Source organism: Phoxinus phoxinus, assembly GCF_949152265.1.
Source record: "Phoxinus phoxinus genome assembly, chromosome: 6".
NCBI lineage: Eukaryota > Metazoa > Chordata > Actinopteri > Cypriniformes > Leuciscidae > Phoxinus > Phoxinus phoxinus.
Window position 1 is genome coordinate 7,806,270 of NC_136881.1, and position 21,879 is coordinate 7,828,148.

The window sequence follows — 21,879 nt, forward strand, 5'->3', positions numbered from 1 at the left end:
TCTCTCTAATTATTATGAAAATGGCAGAGTCTGTTCGGATAGGCTTCTGTTGTTTTTTATAAATGTAAATATAAAATCAGATTCTAAATAAATGAATTCCTGCTCTTAAAGCGATCATGACATGATAAATCAAATTTGCCTTGTGACATATAAGAGATCTTTGTGCCATTAAAACATCTTGCAAGTTTCATATCCTCCATAAACAAAGCAAATCAAGCTCGTTTTGATATTGTGGAATCTGTGATGTCATACGGGCAATATATATCTGCATCTGCCTTCAGAGCAAGACATCGTTTTTAAACATCATCACACTATAGGCCCCGCCCACTGGCATTCAGTCGCTTAACGGATGACATTTGCCTACACTGAATGTGAGCGTCGTGTCAAAAGCAAATAGAACCCATTATAATCACTGGCGCTGTCTACACTGGATACAGTATACAGATGCACGTTCAGTTTCCGACATGCTCACTTGAGTCTGTCGACAACAGGACAAATGTAAGAGTGAAACAACGTTCGCTTTGACATGTTCAGTTTAAACAGCTTGTTTGCATCTCTGCACAGACTTCAGAAAGATCCCAGTGTCAGAAACAAGTGGATGGTTTAATTTAATGGTGTCCCGGATCGCATTGAATGGTTTTGTTGTGTAAACGAGGCACAGTGTAATGGAGAGTTTGTAAAGAAACTTTTGTTGAAAGATGAAGCAGACAACAGTATTGGATCTGACAGCAGCTGCATCGCAAACCATAAGTAAACAATTTCTTAATGCTTTGTCTGTAAATGACGGCTGGATAATGTTTTCAGAACACTTACTCGCGTACAATAGAGAGTTGATGCTGTTTCCTATCCAGTGAAGTTAGGAAATAATGACAGTGGCCGTTTACTGACAAGCCTTAAAGGAGCTGTCACTTAAAATCATTTGATATTCTGTCAAGGGTCATCCAATTTTTTGAGGCACAGCCTCCCTTGCCTCCTGAGGAAACGCTCCTGATAATCTTTGTGTGTGTGTGTGTGTGCGTGCGTGCGTGTGTGAGTGTGTGCGTGTGTGTGTGTGTGTGTGTGTGTGCGTGCACAAAAAACTTTACCAACATTATAAGTGAACCTCAGGGAACATATTAAAATAGGCAGGAGAAATTCAGACTTTTTCAAATTGGAAAGCAATAAAAATCAAACCTCTGTAAATGCTGGAATTATCTCTAAAGTCACTTTTTGTGATGTTTATTCATGCTTTTTTTTCACCACACAAGGATGTACTATCAACGTGTCAGCAAATATTGATATATGTGATTAAATGTAATTCATTCATTTAAATCAAATGTACTAGATTTACAGTTTCTAATCACACTAAAGCATTTTTTTTCCAGAAACATTTTTTTAAAAGTTAAGTCAAGCCTGATATTACATTTCATTTTGTATGTTTACTGTGGTCGATGGTCCCTCACTAAATCGGTTTCAGTTTGTCAGAAAAGTGTGACGAACGACTGAAGGACATTTCCAGCGTTCTCCATGAGTGTGTCATGGTTTAAATCTGAGGGGGGGGAGTGGGGAATAGCTAAAGTGACTTGCTTCAATGTACTTAAACATTAATCAAAAATGTGCTTATGCTGTCTATCCATATTCTGACAGAGGAATACTGCATACATTACACACAAAAGCTCTGGGAATGCACGCTGTCCTTTGGGGGGCAGCATTTCACACTGTGCGGCAGCTTTGTTTCAGAAAATAGAAGCACATATGAGCAATGGAGAAACTTTAATGTGTCCGGATTTTTTAGCCCAGTTTTCACACATCTCACATCCTCATTCTTTAGAATGACTAATGGGGTGAAAGTGCTGGCCCTCAAGGAAAAAGAGAGGGAGAGAGAAAAAAGGAAGTTTGTCCTATTTAAGTGGACAGAGCACCCTTTGAAGGACATTGAGAGACACACACACACACACACACACACACACACACACACACACACACACACACACACACACACACACACACACGCACACACACGCACACACGCGCACACACACACACACACACACACACACACACACACACACACACACACACACACACACACACACACACACACACACACACACACACACACACACACACACACACACACACACACACACACACACACACACACACACACACACACACACACACACACACACACACACACACACACACACACACACACACACACACAGAAGGAGCTGCTACCCTCAGGCTGTCATGGTAACCTGGATAAATGATGAAAAGGTTTCTGTTATCTTGCTTCATTGTGCTCTAGAGTACTTTAGTATTTTGGTCATATTAACATGAAATTAGAATGCTAAATAATGTAATAATGTAAATAATAAGATGTGCTTTAAAATAACTTGGAGTGCAAATAATTGGCAAATATGCTAATCAATTCAGTTACTAACTCATACACACACATTTACTTTTAATTTAACTATTTTACTATGAGATTCATACTCCTGTATGTATGAACTGTATATGTCTTTTATTTGTTTGATATCACATTCTACATTAGCCACAGGGAGCGTAATAAAAATGTGTGAACATCACCATCATGATGTCTAAACATACATACTGCACCTGCTGATACTGATGTTCAGACATTGTCGTTTCCTCTCTGATGTATGCCAGGAATAGTCTGCATGTTGTCTAGGTGAAGGATAATGGGGATGATGCCAAACAATCCTTAAAATAAATGAAAACAGTGACACACACAGAAAATATGCTTGCATATACACCCACTGCATTAGATGAATATTCTTTAAAACCTCAGTTAAACTGTATAATGATGTCAAAAAAAAAAAAAAAAAACGCTTTGTATATCCGCGCGGATAAAAGCTTTCAATTACGCTTGTATTTTTAGCAGCTCGGCTGCATATTAAAGTACTAAAGCAGCAGAAAGTTCTGCTGTGTGTTTTGCAAAGCGTGAAGTCAGGAAAATTTCAAACACGCATACAGATTATGCATGTTCCAGATTGTGTATGTGTGTACAGATATCTGACAGCAGAAATTCATGTAGATGCAGCCCAGTGGTTAGTGTGATGAGTAAGGCTCACTCTATGAATATGGTATGCTTTTGTGTTCTATTACTTTGGCGGAGGAGAGAACCATTATTTTAGTGATTGTTGTTTTATTTGTTTTCCCCACAACATCTACGTATATTGCTTTCTCTTGCTGTTTCATGTACATTTCCATTTATGAATAACCATTTGATGCAAGTTGGATGAATTTTACAGAGCAAAAATAGGATTTATTTGACCAAAAAAATTTAGATGGTCCTCACTGCAGAACACGAAATCCAGGGGGAGGAGGATCTGGATCCAACTCTACCTTACATATGCCTAAACCTACCCATCTCCACCCCCTGATCCCTAAACATACCTCTAAACCTACCCATCTCCACCCCCTGATCCCTAAACATACCTCTAAACCTACCCATCTCCACCCCCTGATCCCTAAACATACCCCTAAACCTACCCATCTCCACCCCCTGATCCCTAAACCCACCCCTAAACCTACCCATCTCCACCCCCTGATCCCTAAACCCACCCCTAAACCTACCCATCTCCACCCCCTGATCCCTAAACATACCCCTAAACCTACCCATCTCCACCCCCTGATCCCTAAACCCACCCCTAAACCTACCCATCTCCACCCCCTGATCCCTAAACCCACCCCTAAACCTACCCATCTCCACCCCCTGATCCCTAAACATACCCCTAAACCTACCCATCTCCACCCCCTGATCCCTAAACCCACCCCTAAACCTACCCATCTTCACCCCTTGAACCCTAAACCCACCCTTAAACCTACCCATCTCCACCCCCTGATCCCTAAACCCACCCCTAAACCTACCCATCTTCACCCCTTGAACCCTAAACCCACCCCTAAACCTACCAATCTCCACCCCCTGATCCCTAAACCCACCCCTAAACCTACCCATCTCCACCCCCTGATCCCTAAACATACCCCTAAACCTACCCATCTCCACCCCCTGATCCCTAAACCCACCCCTAAACCTACCCATCTCCACCCCCTGATCCCTAAACCCACCCCTAAACCTACCCATCTCCACCCCCTGATCCCTAAACATACCCCTAAACCTACCCATCTCCACCCCCTGATCCCTAAACCCACCCCTAAACCTACCCATCTCCACCCCCTGATCCCTAAACCCACCCCTAAACCTACCCATCTCCACCCCCTGATCCCTAAACATACCCCTAAACCTACCCATCTCCACCCCCTGATCCCTAAACCCACCCCTAAACCTACCCATCTTCACCCCTTGAACCCTAAACCCACCCTTAAACCTACCCATCTCCACCCCCTGATCCCTAAACCCACCCCTAAACCTACCCATCTTCACCCCTTGAACCCTAAACCCACCCCTAAATCTAACCATCTCAACCCCCTGATCCCTAAACCAACCCCTAAACCTACCAATCTCCACCCCCTGATCCCTAAACCCACCCCTAAACCTACTAATCTTCACCCCTTAGATCTGGATCCAACTCCGCCCCGTGGAACTCGTGTACTGCAGTTTTGCTACTGAAAAAATAAGCAAGTTGACTATCTAGTCAGCATATTGTATGCTTTAATGCTTATTTGCCAAGCAATGAAACACTACAGATTATAAAAAAATCAGTTGGATATTAATTCTTCTATATTCTTTCTGACAATAAAGCACTTGAACACAATAAACTCATAATTACAACTTCAGAAGTGGGAAGTAGGAAATATCACTTAAAGAACAAACACAAACAGCAAACAACTGAAGTGATATACTTGTACTAGAAAAGCCTGCTTTTGGGGATATCCTAATTTGGGCTGCTAACACAAAGGTCAAAGATGTGAATCATAAACTAGAGACATCTACCACCACTGTGCTCTAATACATAATCACAATCACAGGTTGCCCCAATCAAACTGTCACTACTACGTGTGTCATTCAGAATAAAACTTGTTTACGTCAAGTTATGAAATGTGTTTTGTTGTTTTCGATTGACAAAAAATGCCTTTTTTGGAAAGAAAAGGTATAACATACTGTAAAAATGCATATTATATGGCTAACTGAGCAGGTAAAAAAACATGTATTATTTCCCAAATCTATTCCCCCAAGCATTCTTGTTATTAGGTGCATATGTTTGGAAATTAGCTGAGAAGATAGATAGATAGATAGATAAATAGATAGATAGATAGATAGATAGATCGATAGATAGATAGATAGATAGATAGATAATCATTATTGTAGCTTGTTTTTTGTTTTTCTCATGCATATTCTGCAGCAGAAATACTTGATAACCGCATATATAGTCAGGATTATGAGTGACACAGCAGAAAGCAGGAACAGAATGACATCAACAGAGTGATAAGAGTACCAGGGCATTTTGTAAGAGTCTGTGCGCAAGTGAGCGGCACCTTTGTGCCTCATAACAAACTCAATCCAGAAGATGGCGTTGTCCAGAGGCTTCACTGGGACGTCCTTGTGAAGCTTCGAGAGCCTCTGCATGTTCTCCCGATAAGAGGGCTCATAAAGGACCTCTTTGACAGTTTTAAGGAAGGAGTCCTTATCCACTGTGGCAAAGTCTACATTATTGGCTACACCCTTTACTCTCATTTTAGAAAGATTATCCGGCTGGTCAAAAATCAGCCCAAATCCAATGATTGGTACCCCGTGGTAGATGGCTTCCTGGATTCCATTGGTTCCTCCATGTGCCACAAAGGCTCTGGTCTTAGGATGACCCAGAAGATCATTCTGAGGCATCCAGTCCATCATTAAGGTGTTGTTCCCTAGAGCAGATGGTCTCTTTCCTTTGTACCTCCAGATGATCTTCTGTGGGAGTTCTGCAAAAGCTTCAGCAATTGCCTCTGCCACATCATCGGGAAGCTGACCAATGAGAGTGCCCAGAGACATGATGATGACACCATGCTCCCCAGAGCTCTGCACAAAGTCCTCCAGATCTTGTGGAAGAGGCTTTGATGGCTTGCACTGAAAACCTCCCATGTAGACGATGTTTGGCATAGTGGGACGCGGGAATTCAAAAATAAAATCAACTCTATGGAGCCACAGATCAGCACCCTGAAGTAAAGAAAAGTAGGATGTTCCTGGGCCAATGAATCGCTCACAAAGTGCATTGTTAGTTGGAGTAATCATGATAGCTATCTGTATTTCTGCTATGATGTACATCACTACATTCTTCACTCTTTCCAAGAAACTCATGTGGTCTGATAACTCCAGCATTGGAGCAGGAACATAAGAAAGTGGAGAAGGAGCTATTGCAAAATGAGCTTCACTGTAAACTGTCCAACGGACATTGTAGACAATGGGCAGTTTGAGATAATGACCCAATATTACACCTGGGACCATGGATGGATCTGTTAGAATCAAATCATATTTGGCCTCTTTTAAGGACTGCATCAGCTGCTGGTCTTCAAACATGTTGACTATCATCTTGTTTTCTACTTCTAGCAACCCTAAAAAGCTTTGCCACATCTCTATCTCCACCTTCAGTCGAGCCCAGATCGAACCCTCCCTCATAATTCCCAGTAGTTTAGATGCAAACACCTTGAAGAATTCTTCACTAAATCCTCCTTCAGACTTGAGATTGATTGATGTGTAGTGAGGAGAGAATTCTTTGATGTACCAGCTGTCTGCCATCCGAATGACTGTAACATTATGACCTTTGGCATGAAGTGCTTCAATCAAGATGTTCATGTTGACCCAGTGACTGCCATCCACAGGAAAGACAAGAACCTTCCCGCTCTGAACAACTGGGACAGTCGTCAGCAGGAGGGTTAGCATGATTGGCCCAAGCACCTGAAAAACCTGTCCATTCATAGTTCCTGTCGCAAAGAAAGAAAAGAAAAGATACAATTCCAAATAAAATGGTCCAGATTGTAAATGTGAACAATTATTGTTAAAATACTGCATAATATATGATTCTTGTATTCTTGCTTTAAAAACGGAACTGTATACATTGAATGCACATAGGAAATATTTAGAGGCAAACTTCAGCATAACAAAATGTTAAATTAATTGCATTAACTAAAAACTAAAAACATGAACAACAAAAAAAGCATTATAGACAGACCTAATATATAGGACCCATATTTATTTGCTTAGGGAAACCTTCAAATATTACATAGCAATATAAACATGAATCACAATAAGATAGACTGCATCTTTTTAAATGAAAAATGAATAAAAAATCTTACCCATCATTGTGTAGAATGGGAAATCTATCTGTTAACTTGTGTTAAATGGAGTGCAAGTCATCCAACTCCAAGCACAGCACTTGTCCTTGCTATGCATGTCAACATCTATGTAAGTGAAGGTTCGTTTAACAATCTGTAAAGGGCAAGAGGCATTTCCCTTCAAATATTTAGTTAATAAGTTACTATTCAAATGTACATTGTAAGGTACAAACTAACTCCCTTTACTGTTTGGGTTTAGGCACAACATGAAGTTTAGAAAATGAAGACAATATTTCCATTGGACTAAACCATTAACAAAAAAACAAAAACAAATATTAAAATGAAAAACATCCATTTCTTTTCAACAATCTGCAAATGCATTAATCCAACAAAGTCTGATACCAAAAAAAGTATAAAGTTGTCAACTAGTTAGTATACCTTAACAATGACCAACGGTAGAGAGTAACATACAAGCTTTCCACAGGTGATGGTAATATTATTGATTTAGTTAATCACATCATCAGTATATCAGCTGTCATGTGACTCTCCCTAAGGAAGGCTTATGTTGAAACGTGTAGGAGAGATGTCGTAACTTTTTGAATGGCTGTGAGACAATAAAAGCTTTTAATTTTTAAGAGTGTCCTGATTATCTAGCTTTTTTTTTTTTTTGGACTAGTCAGTATACCTCTTTTAAATAATACTTCCATGAGTACAACAACCAATATGAATACTGTATATTCAATACAATATAAAAATAAAACATATGTTTTTCCATTATTAACAAGGATGACATTGGGTTTTATTGGCTTCATGCATATGTCCTTTTGCAATAAAGGAACCTTGAACTTCCAATTCCTAAGAGCAGAGGTTCATAAAATGTGTTTATGCTTGGATCCACCTATGATATATAATCAATATCGGGACCCTCTTGTAAAAAAAATGTGCTTAGTCAAATCAACAAAAAATAAAAGACTATTTGATTATTATTATTACTACATTTTATTTCAATTCCTAATATATCACAACGTACGTGTGTGTGTGTGTGTGTGTGTGTGTGTGTGTGTGTGTGTTTTGGATTGAGATATTTATAAGAATACATATTATACTGTCTGACAACTGACAAGACAACCAAAACCTTTAATTGGTTTTTAAATAATCTGTATATACATAAATGATATGTATATTGATGAAGGCTTCATTCTGAGAGACATGTAAGCATTCAAACTGTACCAATGTACAGAAAATATATATTATTGTATAAAGAAAGGGTTTCACATGCCCTCCAAAGTGCAGATTTGTTACAGGATTTGTGGTGTTTAACCCACCAAATTAAAAACATAATATGATGAATTAATTTAATTTATAAAAATGAAATAATAATAATAATAACAATAATAGTAAAAGAATCAACAATCATTTGCTTTTGATTTTTGTTTTTCTCATGCATATTCTGCAGCAGAAATACTTGATAACCGCATATATAGTCAGGATTATGAGTGACACAGCAGAAAGCAGGAACAGAATGACATCAACAGAGTGATAAGAGTACCAGGGCATTTTGTAAGAGTCTGTGCGCAAGTGAGCGGCACCTTTGTGCCTCATAACAAACTCAATCCAGAAGATGGCGTTGTCCAGAGGCTTCACTGGGACGTCCTTGTGAAGCCTCGAGAGCCTCTGCATGTTCTCCCGATAAGAGGGCTCATAAAGGACCTCTTTGACAGTTTTAAGGAAGGAGTCCTTATCCACTGTGGCAAAGTCTACATTCTTGGCTACACCCTTTACTCTCATTTTAGAAAGATTATCCGGCTGGTCAAAAATCAGCCCAAATCCAATGATTGGTACCCCGTGGTAGATGGCTTCTTGAATTCCATTGGTTCCTCCATGTGCCACAAAGGCTCTGGTCTTAGGATGACCCAGAAGATCATTCTGAGGCATCCAGTCCATCATTAAGGTGTTGTTCCCTAGAGCAGATGGTCTCTTTCCTTTGTACCTCCAGATGATCTTCTGTGGGAGTTCTGCAAAAGCTTCAGCAATTGCCTCTGCCACATCATCGGGAAGCTGACCAATGAGAGTGCCCAGAGACATGATGATGACACCATGCTCCCCAGAGCTCTGCACAAAGTCCTCCAGATCTTGTGGAAGAGGCTTTGATGGCTTGCACTGAAAACCTCCCATGTAGACGATGTTTGGCATAGTGGGACGCGGGAATTCAAAAATAAAATCTACTCTATGGAGCCACAGATCAGCACTCTGAATTAAAGGAAAGTAGGATGTTCCTGGGCCAATGAACCGTTCACAAAGTGCATTATAATATGGACCAAACAGGAAAGCGCCTTGTGCTTCAGTTATGATGTACATTACTACATTCTTCACTCTTTGAAAAAAACTCATGTGGTCTGATAACTCCAGCATTGGAAAAGGAACATAAGAAAGTGGAGAAGGAGCTATTGCAAAATGACCTTCATCATACAATGTCCAACGGACATTGTAGACAATGGGCAGTTTGAGATAATGACCCAATATGACCCCTCCAAACATGGCTGGATCTGTAAGAATCAAATCATATTTGGCATCTTTAAAAGACTGCATCAGCTGCTGGTCTTCAAACATGTTGACTATCATCTCACTTTCTGTTTTAATCATCTTCAAAGAACTTTCCCACATCTCTATCTCCACCTTCAGACGAGCCCATGTGGAACCCTTCCTCAGAATCTCCATAAGTCTGGATGCAAACATATCCAGGAATTCTTCACCAAATCCTCCATCAGATTTGAGATTGACTGATGTGTAGTGAGGTGAGAATTCTTTGATGTACCAGCTGTCTGCCATCCGAATGACTGTAATATTGTGACCTTTGGCATGAAGTGCTTCAATCAAGATGTTCATGTTGACCCAGTGACTGCCATCCACAGGAAAGACAAGAACCTTCCCGCTCTGAACAACTGGGACAGTCGTCAGCAGGAGGGTTAGCATGATTGGCCCAAGCACCTGAAAAACCTGTCCATTCATAGTTCCTGTTGCAAGAAAGCACATTTTAAAATTAGTTGCATATGTGCATAATTTAAGGACAGCTAGAATTCAGCTGTACAAAAAAAAATTTATCACCTTTTTTTTGCCCAGATGTTTTACAATATTTTCACAATAATAATACTTTTTTTTTTATTATTACATTATTTTGTATTCCAGGGTGTTAATATTTATTTTTGTTGCTTATATAAAAATGCATTCTTTTGTATATATTTTGACTGTAAGCGATGACATATAGGCTGCAAAGTGTCCACTTCAATTGAACTTGCTCATTTAGTTAACTATGGTGCTTGTACAGTAGTAGAAGTCATGTTTCTTTTTGTAACTTATTAAGAACAAAGAAGTGGATATTGCATTCAGTAAATTTATCACAATGAGAATAATAGAATAAAAACTAAAGTCACAGCCATGTGATCTATTTAAACAAAGAATGTGTCAAGTTGCAACAAAAAGTGAAAGCTATAAAATCCCCAACTATTTAGATATTAGAATTTTAACAATTTAGCACAATGTCAAGTCCAGGTAGGTAAAAAAATGAATAAATCCCACAATACATTAATAACAACTTTGGGAGACATTTTTGCTGCAATCGTGTCTGTTTATAAGACCGCTAAACGCATAGATCTGACTAAGCCAGAGGTTGCACTGCAAATAATTATTATCCGTTACTTTGATGGACTGGGTTGTAAATTTCCTGTCATGCTCTGTTTTTATCCTTTAGTAATTTACAGTGATGTTCTGAATTTTTAAAGTGACATTGATATAATAAGAACTCTTGTGACAAGAGCTCTTTTTGTTCTATCAAGTGCTGGATTATGGGTACTTGGCCTTTTCTTTTTACTCTGCTCTCACAACATAATGTGAAAGCGACAACAGGCACTGTGCTCTGTGATCTGGCTACCCAATTTAATGAACAATACACTATTAATTAATACACTGCACTATAATTGGAATCTATAAATTGTTCAAGTGTCAGGTCAGTACTTTTTTTTTTTTTAAAGAAATGAATCCTTGTATTCAGCAAGGATGCATTAAATTGATCAAAAGTGACAGTAGGCTACAAACATTTATGATGTTACAAAGATTTCTAATTCAAATAAATTGTTCTTTTAAACTTTCTATTCATCAAATAACCCTAAAAAATATATCATGGTTCACACAAACATATTAAGCAGCACACGAGTTTTGAACATTGATAATAATAAAAATGTTTATTGAGCAGCAAATCAGCATATTAGAATGATTTCTGAAGGATCATGTGACTATGAAAACTGGAATAATGATGCTGAAAATTCAGCTTTGCCATCACACAAATAAAACACAAATAAAAAAATCTATGCTTTTCCGTTCCCCCGAAAAACTGTGCGTTCCCTAGTAAAACTTTTGAGGTCCTTGCGAGAGTATGCAAAGTTTCTCTGAAGAATGCAAAAGTTTTGAAATATATTTTTCCCTCCCATCTCGTTTTTTTTCCACCACCAGGGCTCGGTATATAATGTATATAAGAATGAATGTACGTTCAGCTGGTTTTTATTACAGAATAAATGATGACAGGGTGATCAGGAGCAAGAACACTACAACTTTAGAGTAATATTAATAGTGAAAATCTCGGAGGTCAGTATCACCACAGTCGATAACAGACGCAAGATGGTGAATATTAGGAAATATCTGACCATTGAATGATGTGATACACTGCATACAATAAATATTTGTACAAGATTTGTACCTATAGTGAGTAAAGATTATAGCATAATGCATACAAATATAATGATTAGAATGAATAAAAATGTAAAAATCACCATATAAAATGTAATTTTGATTAAGAGATCGACCTGATTATTTACTGAAAACAGGTTTGAATATAGTCTAACAGAAACAATACAGCTATTGCGACTCTTATGTCTTTATGTAAAAAACACATTGTGTCAACATTGTGTTAAAAATCATTCACTTTTGTTTTTTGTTTTTCTCATGCATATTCTGCAGCAGAAATACTTGATAACCGCATATATAGTCAGGATTATGAGTGACACAGCAGAAAGCAGGAACAGAATGACATCAACAGAGTGATAAGAGTACCAGGGCATTTTGTAAGAGTCTGTGCGCAAGTGAGCGGCACCTTTGTGCCTCATAACAAACTCAATCCAGAAGATGGCATTGTCCAGAGGCTTCACTGGGACGTCCTTGTGAAGCTTCGAGAGCCTCTGCATGTTCTCCCGATAAGAGGGCTCATAAAGGACCTCTTTCACAGTTTTAAGGAAGGAGTCCTTATCCACTGTGGCAAAGTCTACATTCTTGGCTACACCCTTTACTCTCATTTTAGAAAGATTATCCGGCTGGTCAAAAATCAGCCCAAATCCAATGATTGGTACCCCGTGGTAGATGGCTTCCTGAATTCCATTGGTTCCTCCATGTGCCACAAAGGCTCTGGTCTTAGGATGACCCAGAAGATCATTCTGAGGCATCCAGTCCATCATTAAGGTGTTGTTCCCTAGAGCAGATGGTCTCTTTCCTTTGTACCTCCAGATGATCTTCTGTGGAAGTTCTGCAAAAGCTTCAGCAATTGCCTCTGCCACATCATCGGGAAGCTGACCAATGAGAGTGCCCAGAGACATGATGATGACACCATGCTCCCCAGAGCTCTGCACAAAGTCCTCCAGATCTTGTGGAAGAGGCTTTGATGGCTTGCACTGAAAACCTCCCATGTAGACGATGTTTGGCATAGTGGGACGCGGGAATTCAAAAATAAAATCAACTCTATGGAGCCACAGATCAGCACTCTGAAGTAAAGAAAAGAAAGGTACTCCGGGACCAATGAATCGCTCACAAAGTGCATTATAAGTTGGAGCAATCAGGAAATCAACTTGTGCTTCAGTTATGATGTACATCAAAACATTCTTCACTCTTTCCAAAAAACTCATGCGGTCTGATAACTCCAGCATTGGTAAAGGAACATAAGAAGGCGGTGAAGGAGCTATTGCAAAATGAGCCTCACTGTAAACTGTCCAACGGACATTGTAGACAATGGGCAGTTTGAGATAATGACCCAATATGACCCCTCCAAACATGGCTGGATCTGTAAGAATCAAATCATATTTGGCATCTTTAAAAGACTGCATCAGCTGCTGGTCTTCAAACATGTTGACTATCAACTCACTTTCTATTTTATACATCTTTAGAATATTTTCCCACATCTCTATCTCCAGCTTGAGACGAGCCCAGGTGGAACCTTCCCTCAGAATCTCCATAAGTCTGAATGCAAATCCTTCAAAGAATTCTTCATCAAATCCTCCAGGAAAACTTATGGTGATTGATGTGTAGTGAGGAGAGAATTCTTTGATGTACCAGCTGTCTGCCATCCGAATGACTGTAACATTATGACCTTTGGCATGAAGTGCTTCAATCAAGATGTTCATGTTGACCCAGTGACTGCCATCCACAGGAAAGACAAGAACCTTCCCGCTCTGAACAACTGGGACGGTCATCAGCAGGAGGGTTAATGTGATTTGACCACATATCTGTAAAATCTGTTTGTTCATGACACCTGCTGTAAAGCAACAGAGTAACAATAATGTCCCGACAGACTATTGGAACCAGTTGAATATATCAAGTTGTAATATTAGTGAAGTGTAAATTGTTCATTGAACATTGCATCTGCAAATGTGAAATATTTGATCAGATTGTGAAGTGAAATACTAGCAAGCTTTGCGGCAGGGCAGCTGCACTGAAAGGAGTCATAGCAAAGAAACCACTACACAACTTTTGCAGTTTTTTGCTACTATCTGTCAATGCTAGTTACCGAAAGTCAGAGCCAGTCTGCAGATTTTAGGCCTTAAGAGCTGACAGATTTCGCAAAAAAATTGTGTAGTGTATTATAGGAACAGATAAAAAAAAATTTTAAGACTATGATTCTATTTAGTAGGAAGATATCAAACATGTTTGAAATTGTAAGCGTTTTTTTTTCTCTCATTTGTTTTGTGTCTATAGCAACAAGCTGCATGTTTCTGCATAAGTTTGTTAGGCTGTGTGTCCACCAAAGCGTTTTTAGTCAGCTGAAAATTTCTCTAAAAATGCCTTGTTGCAGGCGCTTGAGAGCACACTGTCTTAAGTTTTTTTTGTTAAGACGCTATATGTGCTGATACGGAATATCGAAATTTTTGCTATTAGTATCACTAGTAGTGTTTTCTTAATATAAAAATGTCAATAGAATATAAAGTACTTACTCTGGCTCTTGTTTTCAATTACTTTGTTCCGTTGTTGTGCTTCTTGTTGTCGTCTGTTGCCGTTGTACAAAGAGAATGGGACGGTTGGTCGGTGTGGTTTTTGTCCCGGCCTTCCCTCACTGTGCTTGGACGGCTGGGTAAAAAGAGACAGTGATGAGCCTGCGTTTCACCCGAAGTTGAACGTTCTTCAAAAAAATAGATGCTCAGCGCCTCATCACACTTGTGTCGTTATAAAAAATGTGCCGTTCTCATTGAAAACTTGGTGTTCAGAACATTTTGAAAGTCTGTGTGTATAATACTCTGTTGTTTATGCAGTATGATGCCCATTTTTTGTAACCATTAACAAAGTTAGCAAGTGTATGATGCAGTCTTTTAAAAATCTGTTCAGGTTTTAAATCATGTAGTGTATTCCAGCCTTAAAGTGATTGTATTATAGAATCAACAGGGGAAAAAAAGAAATATTGAATTTTTTGACATGACACAACATTTAGTTCTAGTAACCAAGAACATATACTCACCTGGTTTGGTAACTAGATGGCATTCAAACCTGTAATAAAGGGGAAAACATCACCCATATGAACATAAAAAAAACAGCTTTCGCAAGGCAAATGCCAAATAAAAAATCTCAAACGTTCTCATTTTTCTAATTGGTGTGGAAACCGCAAACATATCTACTTGTAATATTAAGTACTATTGTTCCTTGTGATTTCTATGCTGTTCATTATAAAAATATATATTCTTACCTATGAATATGTAGCAGATCGGCCTGGAATGTAGTGTAACTAACAAAACTACAAGCATTTACTCTGTTTTGGTCTCGTTGTGCATGCTGATATGTACATTCATTTAACAGTCTTTAACAGGGCAAAGGGCATTTACCTGCACAGCCCTAGTTAATAAGCTACCATGTAAAATTGTCATGTAATTTTATCTTACTTATAGCTAAGTTCACTGAAGATACTTAAATGACCAATACTTAATTTCTACAGTACTATAGTGCATTTGACAAGAAACACCAGAATGTCTTTGGCACAAACACAATCAAGAGATCGAAAACATAGCCTAATGGAAAACAACAGCACTTACTGTAACAAAACAACTGTATTTTATTTTCAAAGTACAGGAAAAAAGAACATGTAAAATGCCCTATAGGAAATTGAATCAAACTGATTCAGCAAAATGACCTGAACTAAGCTTCTTAAGAGAGAGGACATTCTAGAAGTGTGTGTGCTTGATACAACCGCTCTCCTGTGTCTCTCACTTACTTTGTGCACACCTAATATGCACAGCAATATGCATTTAATTGTTACTATAGTATTACAAAAAAACATTTGAAATATTTTTTTTTATCAAACTAAATCACAAAATGTGAATTATTTCAGTCGATCATTTTTAAAAAATAAAATAGCTGCATGCTGACAAAAGTCATACCTCATAGTACTGTCCTTCAAAGAGCATACAGTAACCTATTTAAACTTAATGCATCTTGAGTACAACATAACACAGTAGTCTAAGTTGCAAAGTGTATCTGTGTGATTGACTAAAAAGAAATTGCTCCAAGGAGTCATTCATGCGATAATCATTTGGAATACATTGGTCAGTCAATGTATGTTATTGATTGACTAAAAATAATCGACTTATTTATTAGGGCATAAGAAGAATCGACTGTGGCGCTGTATGTATTTTGCTGAATTCCTGCCATATAACCATATGGTAAAAATAGTAAGAGTTTGTGAGTACCCGGTTAGGAATTCAGCATTTGATTCATTTGTTCAGAAAGCGGGATACAGTGCTTTATGTTTTGATTCACTAAAGAATCGGCTTATGACGAGTCATTCTTTCGATAAGCGAATAAAGCTGGTCATGCTGTATGTTTTGTGTTGTAAATGCAGTAGGCAGTGTTGGGAAGGTTACTTTGAAAATGTAATAGGTTACAGATTACAAGTTACCCTATTTAAAATGTAATATAGTGTTACTATTTCAATTTCTTTATTAAAGTAATGTAACTTTTCTACATTTCTAATGAATGTTTTCAACTGTTAATCATTTTCAGACATTTAAACAAGGCAGGGTTAACCTTACAATAGTACTCAACACTGATTACTGTCAGGCTTTCAAAATCCCTCATCACTTGAAATAATTATAATAATTTAATTTTAAAGCACAGCCACCACAAAATCAGACTTTAGCGACCTCTCTTTACTTTGAGGTCATTCTGAGGTCGTCCAGCACTGGGACGCATTTTTATCACACGCCATGATGGCAAATCTTAGACAGGTTGTTGCCTAAAGCTTTCAGCAGCAATGTGGATTGGTGTAACTGGCCAACGTGGTGCACTGCAAGTTCAAACAAGAGAGCCAATCAAAAACATCAGAATAGCATCATTACTCAAATGGCCTTTAAATGGCAGGAGGCATCATGCACATCAAAAACAGGCAAAGCAACAATTTAAAATTATTCAACATATCTTATCTTTTTTACAGAAAATATTCAGATGTTACCCCCTTTGTAATCGTTAACATTTTCATAAGTAACTGTAAATGAATTACAATTTTTTTCCCAGTAACTGTAACGGATTACAGTTACTGTACAGCTGTAAACGATTAATCAAAATTAAAAATAAACAAGTAAAGTCATTCACTTTTGTTTTTTGTTTTTCTCATGCATATTCTGCAGCAGAAATACTTGATAACCGCATATATAGTCAGGATTATGAGTGACACAGCAGAAAGCAGGAACAGAATGACATCAACAGAGTGATAAGAGTACCAGGGCATTTTGTAAGAGTCTGTGCGCAAGTGAGCGGCACCTTTGTGCCTCATAACAAACTCAATCCAGAAGATGGCGTTGTCCAGAGGCTTCACTGGGACGTCCTTGTGAAGCTTCGAGAGCCTCTGCATGTTCTCCCGATAAGAGGGCTCATAAAGGACCTCTTTGACAGTTTTAAGGAAGGAGTCCTTATCCACTGTGGCAAAGTCTACATTATTGGCTACACCCTTTACTCTCATTTTAGAAAGATTATCCGGCTGGTCAAAAATCAGCCCAAATCCAATGATAGGTACCCCGTGGTAGATGGCTTCCTGAATTCCATTGGTTCCTCCATGTGCCACAAAGGCTCTGGTCTTAGGATGACCCAGAAGATCATTCTGAGGCATCCAGTCCATCATTAAGGTGTTGTTCCCTAGAGCAGATGGTCTCTTTCCTTTGTACCTCCAGATGATCTTCTGTGGAAGTTCTGCAAAAGCTTCAGCAATTGCCTCTGCCACATCATCAGGAAGCTGACCAATGAGAGTGCCCAGAGACATGATGATGACACCATGCTCCCCAGAGCTCTGCACAAAGTCCTCCAGATCTTGTGGAAGAGGCTTTGATGGCTTGCACTGAAAACCTCCCATGTAGACGATGTTTGGCATAGTGGGACGCGGGAATTCAAAAATAAAATCAACTCTATGGAGCCACAGATCAGCACTTTGAACTAAGGTAAGGAAGGACACTCCTGGGCCAATGAACCGTTCACAAAGTGCATTATAATGTGGAGCAAACAGGAAAGCGCCTTGTGCTTCAGCTACAGTGTACATTACTACATTCTTCACTCTTTGAAAAAAGCTCATGTGGTCTGATAACTCCACCATTGGAAAAGGAACATAAGAAAGTGGAGAAGGAGCTATTGCAAAATGACCTTCACTATACATTGTCCAACGGACATTGTAGACAATGGGCAGTTTCAGGAAATGGCCCAAAAGGACGCCTCCAAACAAGAGTGGATCTGTAAGGAGTAAATCATACTTGGCATCCCTCAAGGCCTGCATCAGCTGCTGGTCTTCCATCATACTGATTATCATCTCACTTTCTACTTTTGTCAACTCAAAAGTACTTGCCCACATCTCTATCTCCAGCTTGAGACGAGCCCATGTGGAACCTTCCCTCATAATTTTCATGAGTCTCAATGCAAACGTCTCAAAGAATTCTTCATCAAATCCTCCAGGAAAACTTATGGTGATTGATGTGTAGTGAGGAGAGAATTCTTTGATGTACCAGCTGTCTGCCATCCGAATGACTGTAATATTGTGACCTTTGGCATGAAGTGCTTCAATCAAGATGTTCATGTTGACCCAGTGACTGCCATCCACAGGAAAGACAAGAACCTTCCCGCTCTGAACAACTGGGACAGTCGTCAGCAGGAGGACTATCCAGATTTGGCCACATGACTGAAAAATCTGTTTGTTCATGGCACCTGTGGTAAAGGAAGGGAACAAGAGTGATCCACTGAAAGACTTGAGCATGTCACATTATATTTGTAGAAACAATTTAAAGAAGGACTTAACCATTTGATATTTAAAAAGTCGAATAAGTCTGGTCAACATTAGGAGTTATTGCTCCTTTGATCCATAAGCTGTTTCATACGTACCAAGAAACATGTTCTTACCCATGAAAATGTAGACTACAAAATCATTACCAGAACCACTTTGTTGAGTGTAAGGTAAGTCAAAGAAGTACAAGCACAGCTTACTCTCCTTCTGCCTCAATGTGCATGACAAGACACATAAATACTGTAGTATGTGAGTGAAGGGTCATTCAGTCTTTAAAGGTGAAAAGAGCATTTCCATGCAGAGACTAGTTAATAAGCTACCATTCAACGTTACAACTGTGGGACAATATCAGATTCAGAACTCCTTCATCTTCATCTCTGCCCCAGTTCTATCAAATTAAAGTATTTCTACTTAACATTTACATTTGTACATTTGGCAGAAGCTTTTATTCAAAGTGACTTGTATTAAAGGTATACTGTATATTTATCAGTTCATGCATTACCTGGGAATTGAACCCATGACCTTGGTGTTGCTATAGTGCCACGCTCTCCTGTTGCTCTGTTCTATTGAATACATGTAATAAATAAATTAATGAATAAATAAATTAATGAATAAATAAATAAATAGCATTACAAAATTAAATACCCTTTCACTATAATATGAAAATAATACCCAAGCAGAAAGTAGCATATCTCGAAGCTTAAACTAACTGCAATAAAATGCAATAAATCTTCTTTTATTTTATTTTTTACTTTTGATGATGAGTTAAATTCCCTATTTTTTATGTTACTTTTGATGATGAGAGTAAAGGATCGGTATCCCATGGCAGAATACACTTTGGCCTTGAAGATTTTCCATAAGATTTTTTTTTAACCTTGACTGGAAGTCTACCCAGGTTTATTATGAGCTCTCAAATATTTTCTCTCAGAAAACAGACCCATGAAAACGTGACATGCTAAATCATGGCTAAGTTGTAACATAAGTCACAGTTTACTCTTCTTTTGTCCTTTTGTTCACTCCCACAACAGTACTGTTGTACATGCATACTGCAGTGTGTGAGTGAAAGTTCATGTTTTCAAGGGACCAAAGGGTATTTAACTAGAGATATGGAGTTATATTTCAAAGTACTCTTTGATGTATTCAGTGTGCCCAATAGGAGCAAACAGCCAAGGGAGTTAAAGCATGTCTTTAGCAGATCTTTAGTTTATAACCTTTGTCTTTTACCTTAAGAATTTTTAAAACTGTGCAAATACACAGCTTGGTCAAGTTGAGTAGACTTGATAGTTGGGCAGCTCAGCTGCTTTGAAGGAACACTATAGACAACAAAATAATAAAGTACACCTTTTGCCATTGATAGCATAGCAATCATCTGTGCTTGCTTGTTTCTGAAAAGTACCAGATGCCCCAGGAAACAACCATTTTCCAACCATCAATATATATTTTTAAATGTTTGCAACATTAGGCTACATATCTGTTACAGCTAGCTAGATCATTTGAACAGTGCATTGGTGGGGATTGTTATCAATTCCAGTGAATACAATCTCTTGATTTTCGCTAAAAAGTTTAATTCCGTTTTGTTCGCTTAAATAAATAAGCACATCACGATTCTTGTTGGTTACTTAGGCAACGTGTTTTGGGGTGTAGCCTAATGAGTGAGTTTATAACAATCGAATCAAAGAGTGTTACTACTACGAGACTTCAGATTATTAAGTGTGTTTAGTGTTTTTCCCACAGACGACAACAGAGAATTCAACTGTACAGTAGGCATAGTTACTTTTGCACATTCATAATTCTTCCTTCGTTTCCTCGCTTCTAAGCCATATGAACGAGACTGATTCACGTGACGGTCGTTCAGTAGTTTTGTCCAAACGTTCCACATTCGTTCAGTAGATTTAACCGCAGTCGTACAGAATGCATTCGTGATTCGTTCATGCGAAACAAAACAGGAATGCGTGAACAGTAGGCTGCGTCAAACGAAAGATAGCCTACGAGCGAGTGCATGAAACTATAGCACGAGAACGATTCGTTCAATTCAAATCAAAATTCATTCAAAACCATCGATGCTTTCACGAATAACAAAGCAGCGCAATTTGAAATAACACCTTGCACGACTCCAGGCAATGCAAAAAAAAAAAAAAAAAAAAAAAACAGTCGGCAAACATAGGCTTCCGTGTATAGTCAAAACTTTAAACACTTGCTCTCATTTATGTAGCCTATTAGAAATCAATATGATAACTCACGTCAGAAGAAAACTTCCACAACGTCCTGCAGCTTTTTAAACACGTTCTTTTCCTTCAGCCAGATACATAATATTTTCTCCTTTTTTTTTACTAAAAAAGTGCCTGGGGCACCTCCCCCTTGGGTTTTTGAGTGATATGACAGATTTACAGGATATGGTTCTGGTTACATAAAAGGTTATGGAAGGGTCTGAAAAGGACTGTAGTGACTGTCCATTCACTACTTGTCAGCAGATCAGAAGTTATTACATGCATTTACATGCACATCAGTGTTTTAAATGAAACTTTACACAAACAAAGGCTGATCTGAAGAACAAACATGACAAGTTTAAACAGCTCCATTATTCAACTCCGTTCACTCAGCTTCGTAAAGTGAATGAGGTCGTTTCATGGGAAAGCCTGACACATCTATTAATCATACAGAAAGAGAGAAAATACATTTAGATATAAAACTCAAATTTGCTCCCTGCACCTCTGTCCATAAAGTTTCAGTGATTTTTACAAACTTGCGATAATGTTTGAGCCTGTACTTCAATGTCATTTGCAACTTTCCTTTGAAGAAGTTTATCCTATTTTGCCATATCCTATTTTATCATTGTTATTTTTATGATTTGCCCCAAATGAAAAAAAAATATGCTGTGGTTTTGGTGACAGACTGGAAATTTGGACACTGACTATTTTGCCTCTTTGGAGCTCATTTAATTTGTTGGTTGCTGTATGTTGCCTTAAAAACTCACACAGAGTTTTAAGGTTCAGACCTCTGTTGTCTATCTGGTACTAATTCCTATTGGCTAATACTGTAATCTTGATTTAAATCATTATAATTTTTTTATCTGAAGTCATGTCATTTTAATTTTTGTGATCTCA

General features: G+C 38.4%; 4 protein-coding genes across 7 annotated transcripts; all 4 read right to left on the minus strand.

Annotated features, from left to right (window-relative positions):
* Positions 1-4,775: 4,775 nt before the first annotated feature.
* On the minus strand, positions 4,776-7,681 carry LOC307001119 (UDP-glucuronosyltransferase 2A3-like). The gene is made up of 2 exons (XM_079617292.1): positions 7,240-7,681; positions 4,776-6,867 (listed from the first exon to the last, which is right to left on the minus strand). The coding sequence occupies exons 1-2, from the start codon at positions 7,244-7,246 to the stop codon at positions 5,267-5,269; spliced, it is 1,608 nt and encodes a 535-aa protein (XP_079473418.1). The 5' UTR covers positions 7,247-7,681; the 3' UTR covers positions 4,776-5,266.
* A 371-nt stretch (positions 7,682-8,052) lies between these two features.
* Positions 8,053-15,009, minus strand: LOC307001121 (UDP-glucuronosyltransferase 2C1-like). Its single transcript, XM_079617297.1, has 3 exons — positions 14,984-15,009; positions 14,466-14,598; positions 8,053-10,232 (listed from the first exon to the last, which is right to left on the minus strand). Exon 3 carries the CDS (start codon positions 10,225-10,227, stop codon positions 8,632-8,634), a length of 1,596 nt encoding a protein of 531 aa, XP_079473423.1. The 5' UTR covers positions 10,228-10,232; positions 14,466-14,598; positions 14,984-15,009; the 3' UTR covers positions 8,053-8,631.
* On the minus strand, positions 11,684-13,802 carry LOC307001122 (UDP-glucuronosyltransferase 2C1-like). Its single transcript, XM_079617298.1, has one exon. It carries the CDS (start codon positions 13,779-13,781, stop codon positions 12,186-12,188), a length of 1,596 nt encoding a protein of 531 aa, XP_079473424.1. The 5' UTR covers positions 13,782-13,802; the 3' UTR covers positions 11,684-12,185.
* A 540-nt stretch (positions 15,010-15,549) lies between the features above and the next one.
* LOC307001120 (UDP-glucuronosyltransferase 2C1-like) lies at positions 15,550-21,134 on the minus strand. 4 transcript variants are annotated; one of them, XM_079617295.1, is made up of 2 exons: positions 21,016-21,134; positions 15,550-18,699 (listed from the first exon to the last, which is right to left on the minus strand). In XM_079617295.1, the coding sequence occupies exon 2, from the start codon at positions 18,692-18,694 to the stop codon at positions 17,099-17,101; it is 1,596 nt and encodes a 531-aa protein (XP_079473421.1). In that variant the 5' UTR covers positions 18,695-18,699; positions 21,016-21,134; the 3' UTR covers positions 15,550-17,098. The 4 variants fall into 4 exon arrangements, with proteins under 4 accessions (XP_079473421.1, XP_079473422.1, XP_079473420.1 ...); XM_079617296.1 differs by lacking the exon at positions 21,016-21,134 and adding an exon at positions 19,278-20,817; XM_079617294.1 differs by lacking the exon at positions 21,016-21,134 and adding an exon at positions 18,892-19,174 and having other exon boundaries at positions 15,556-18,699.
* Between the last annotated feature and the right edge of the window lie 745 nt (positions 21,135-21,879).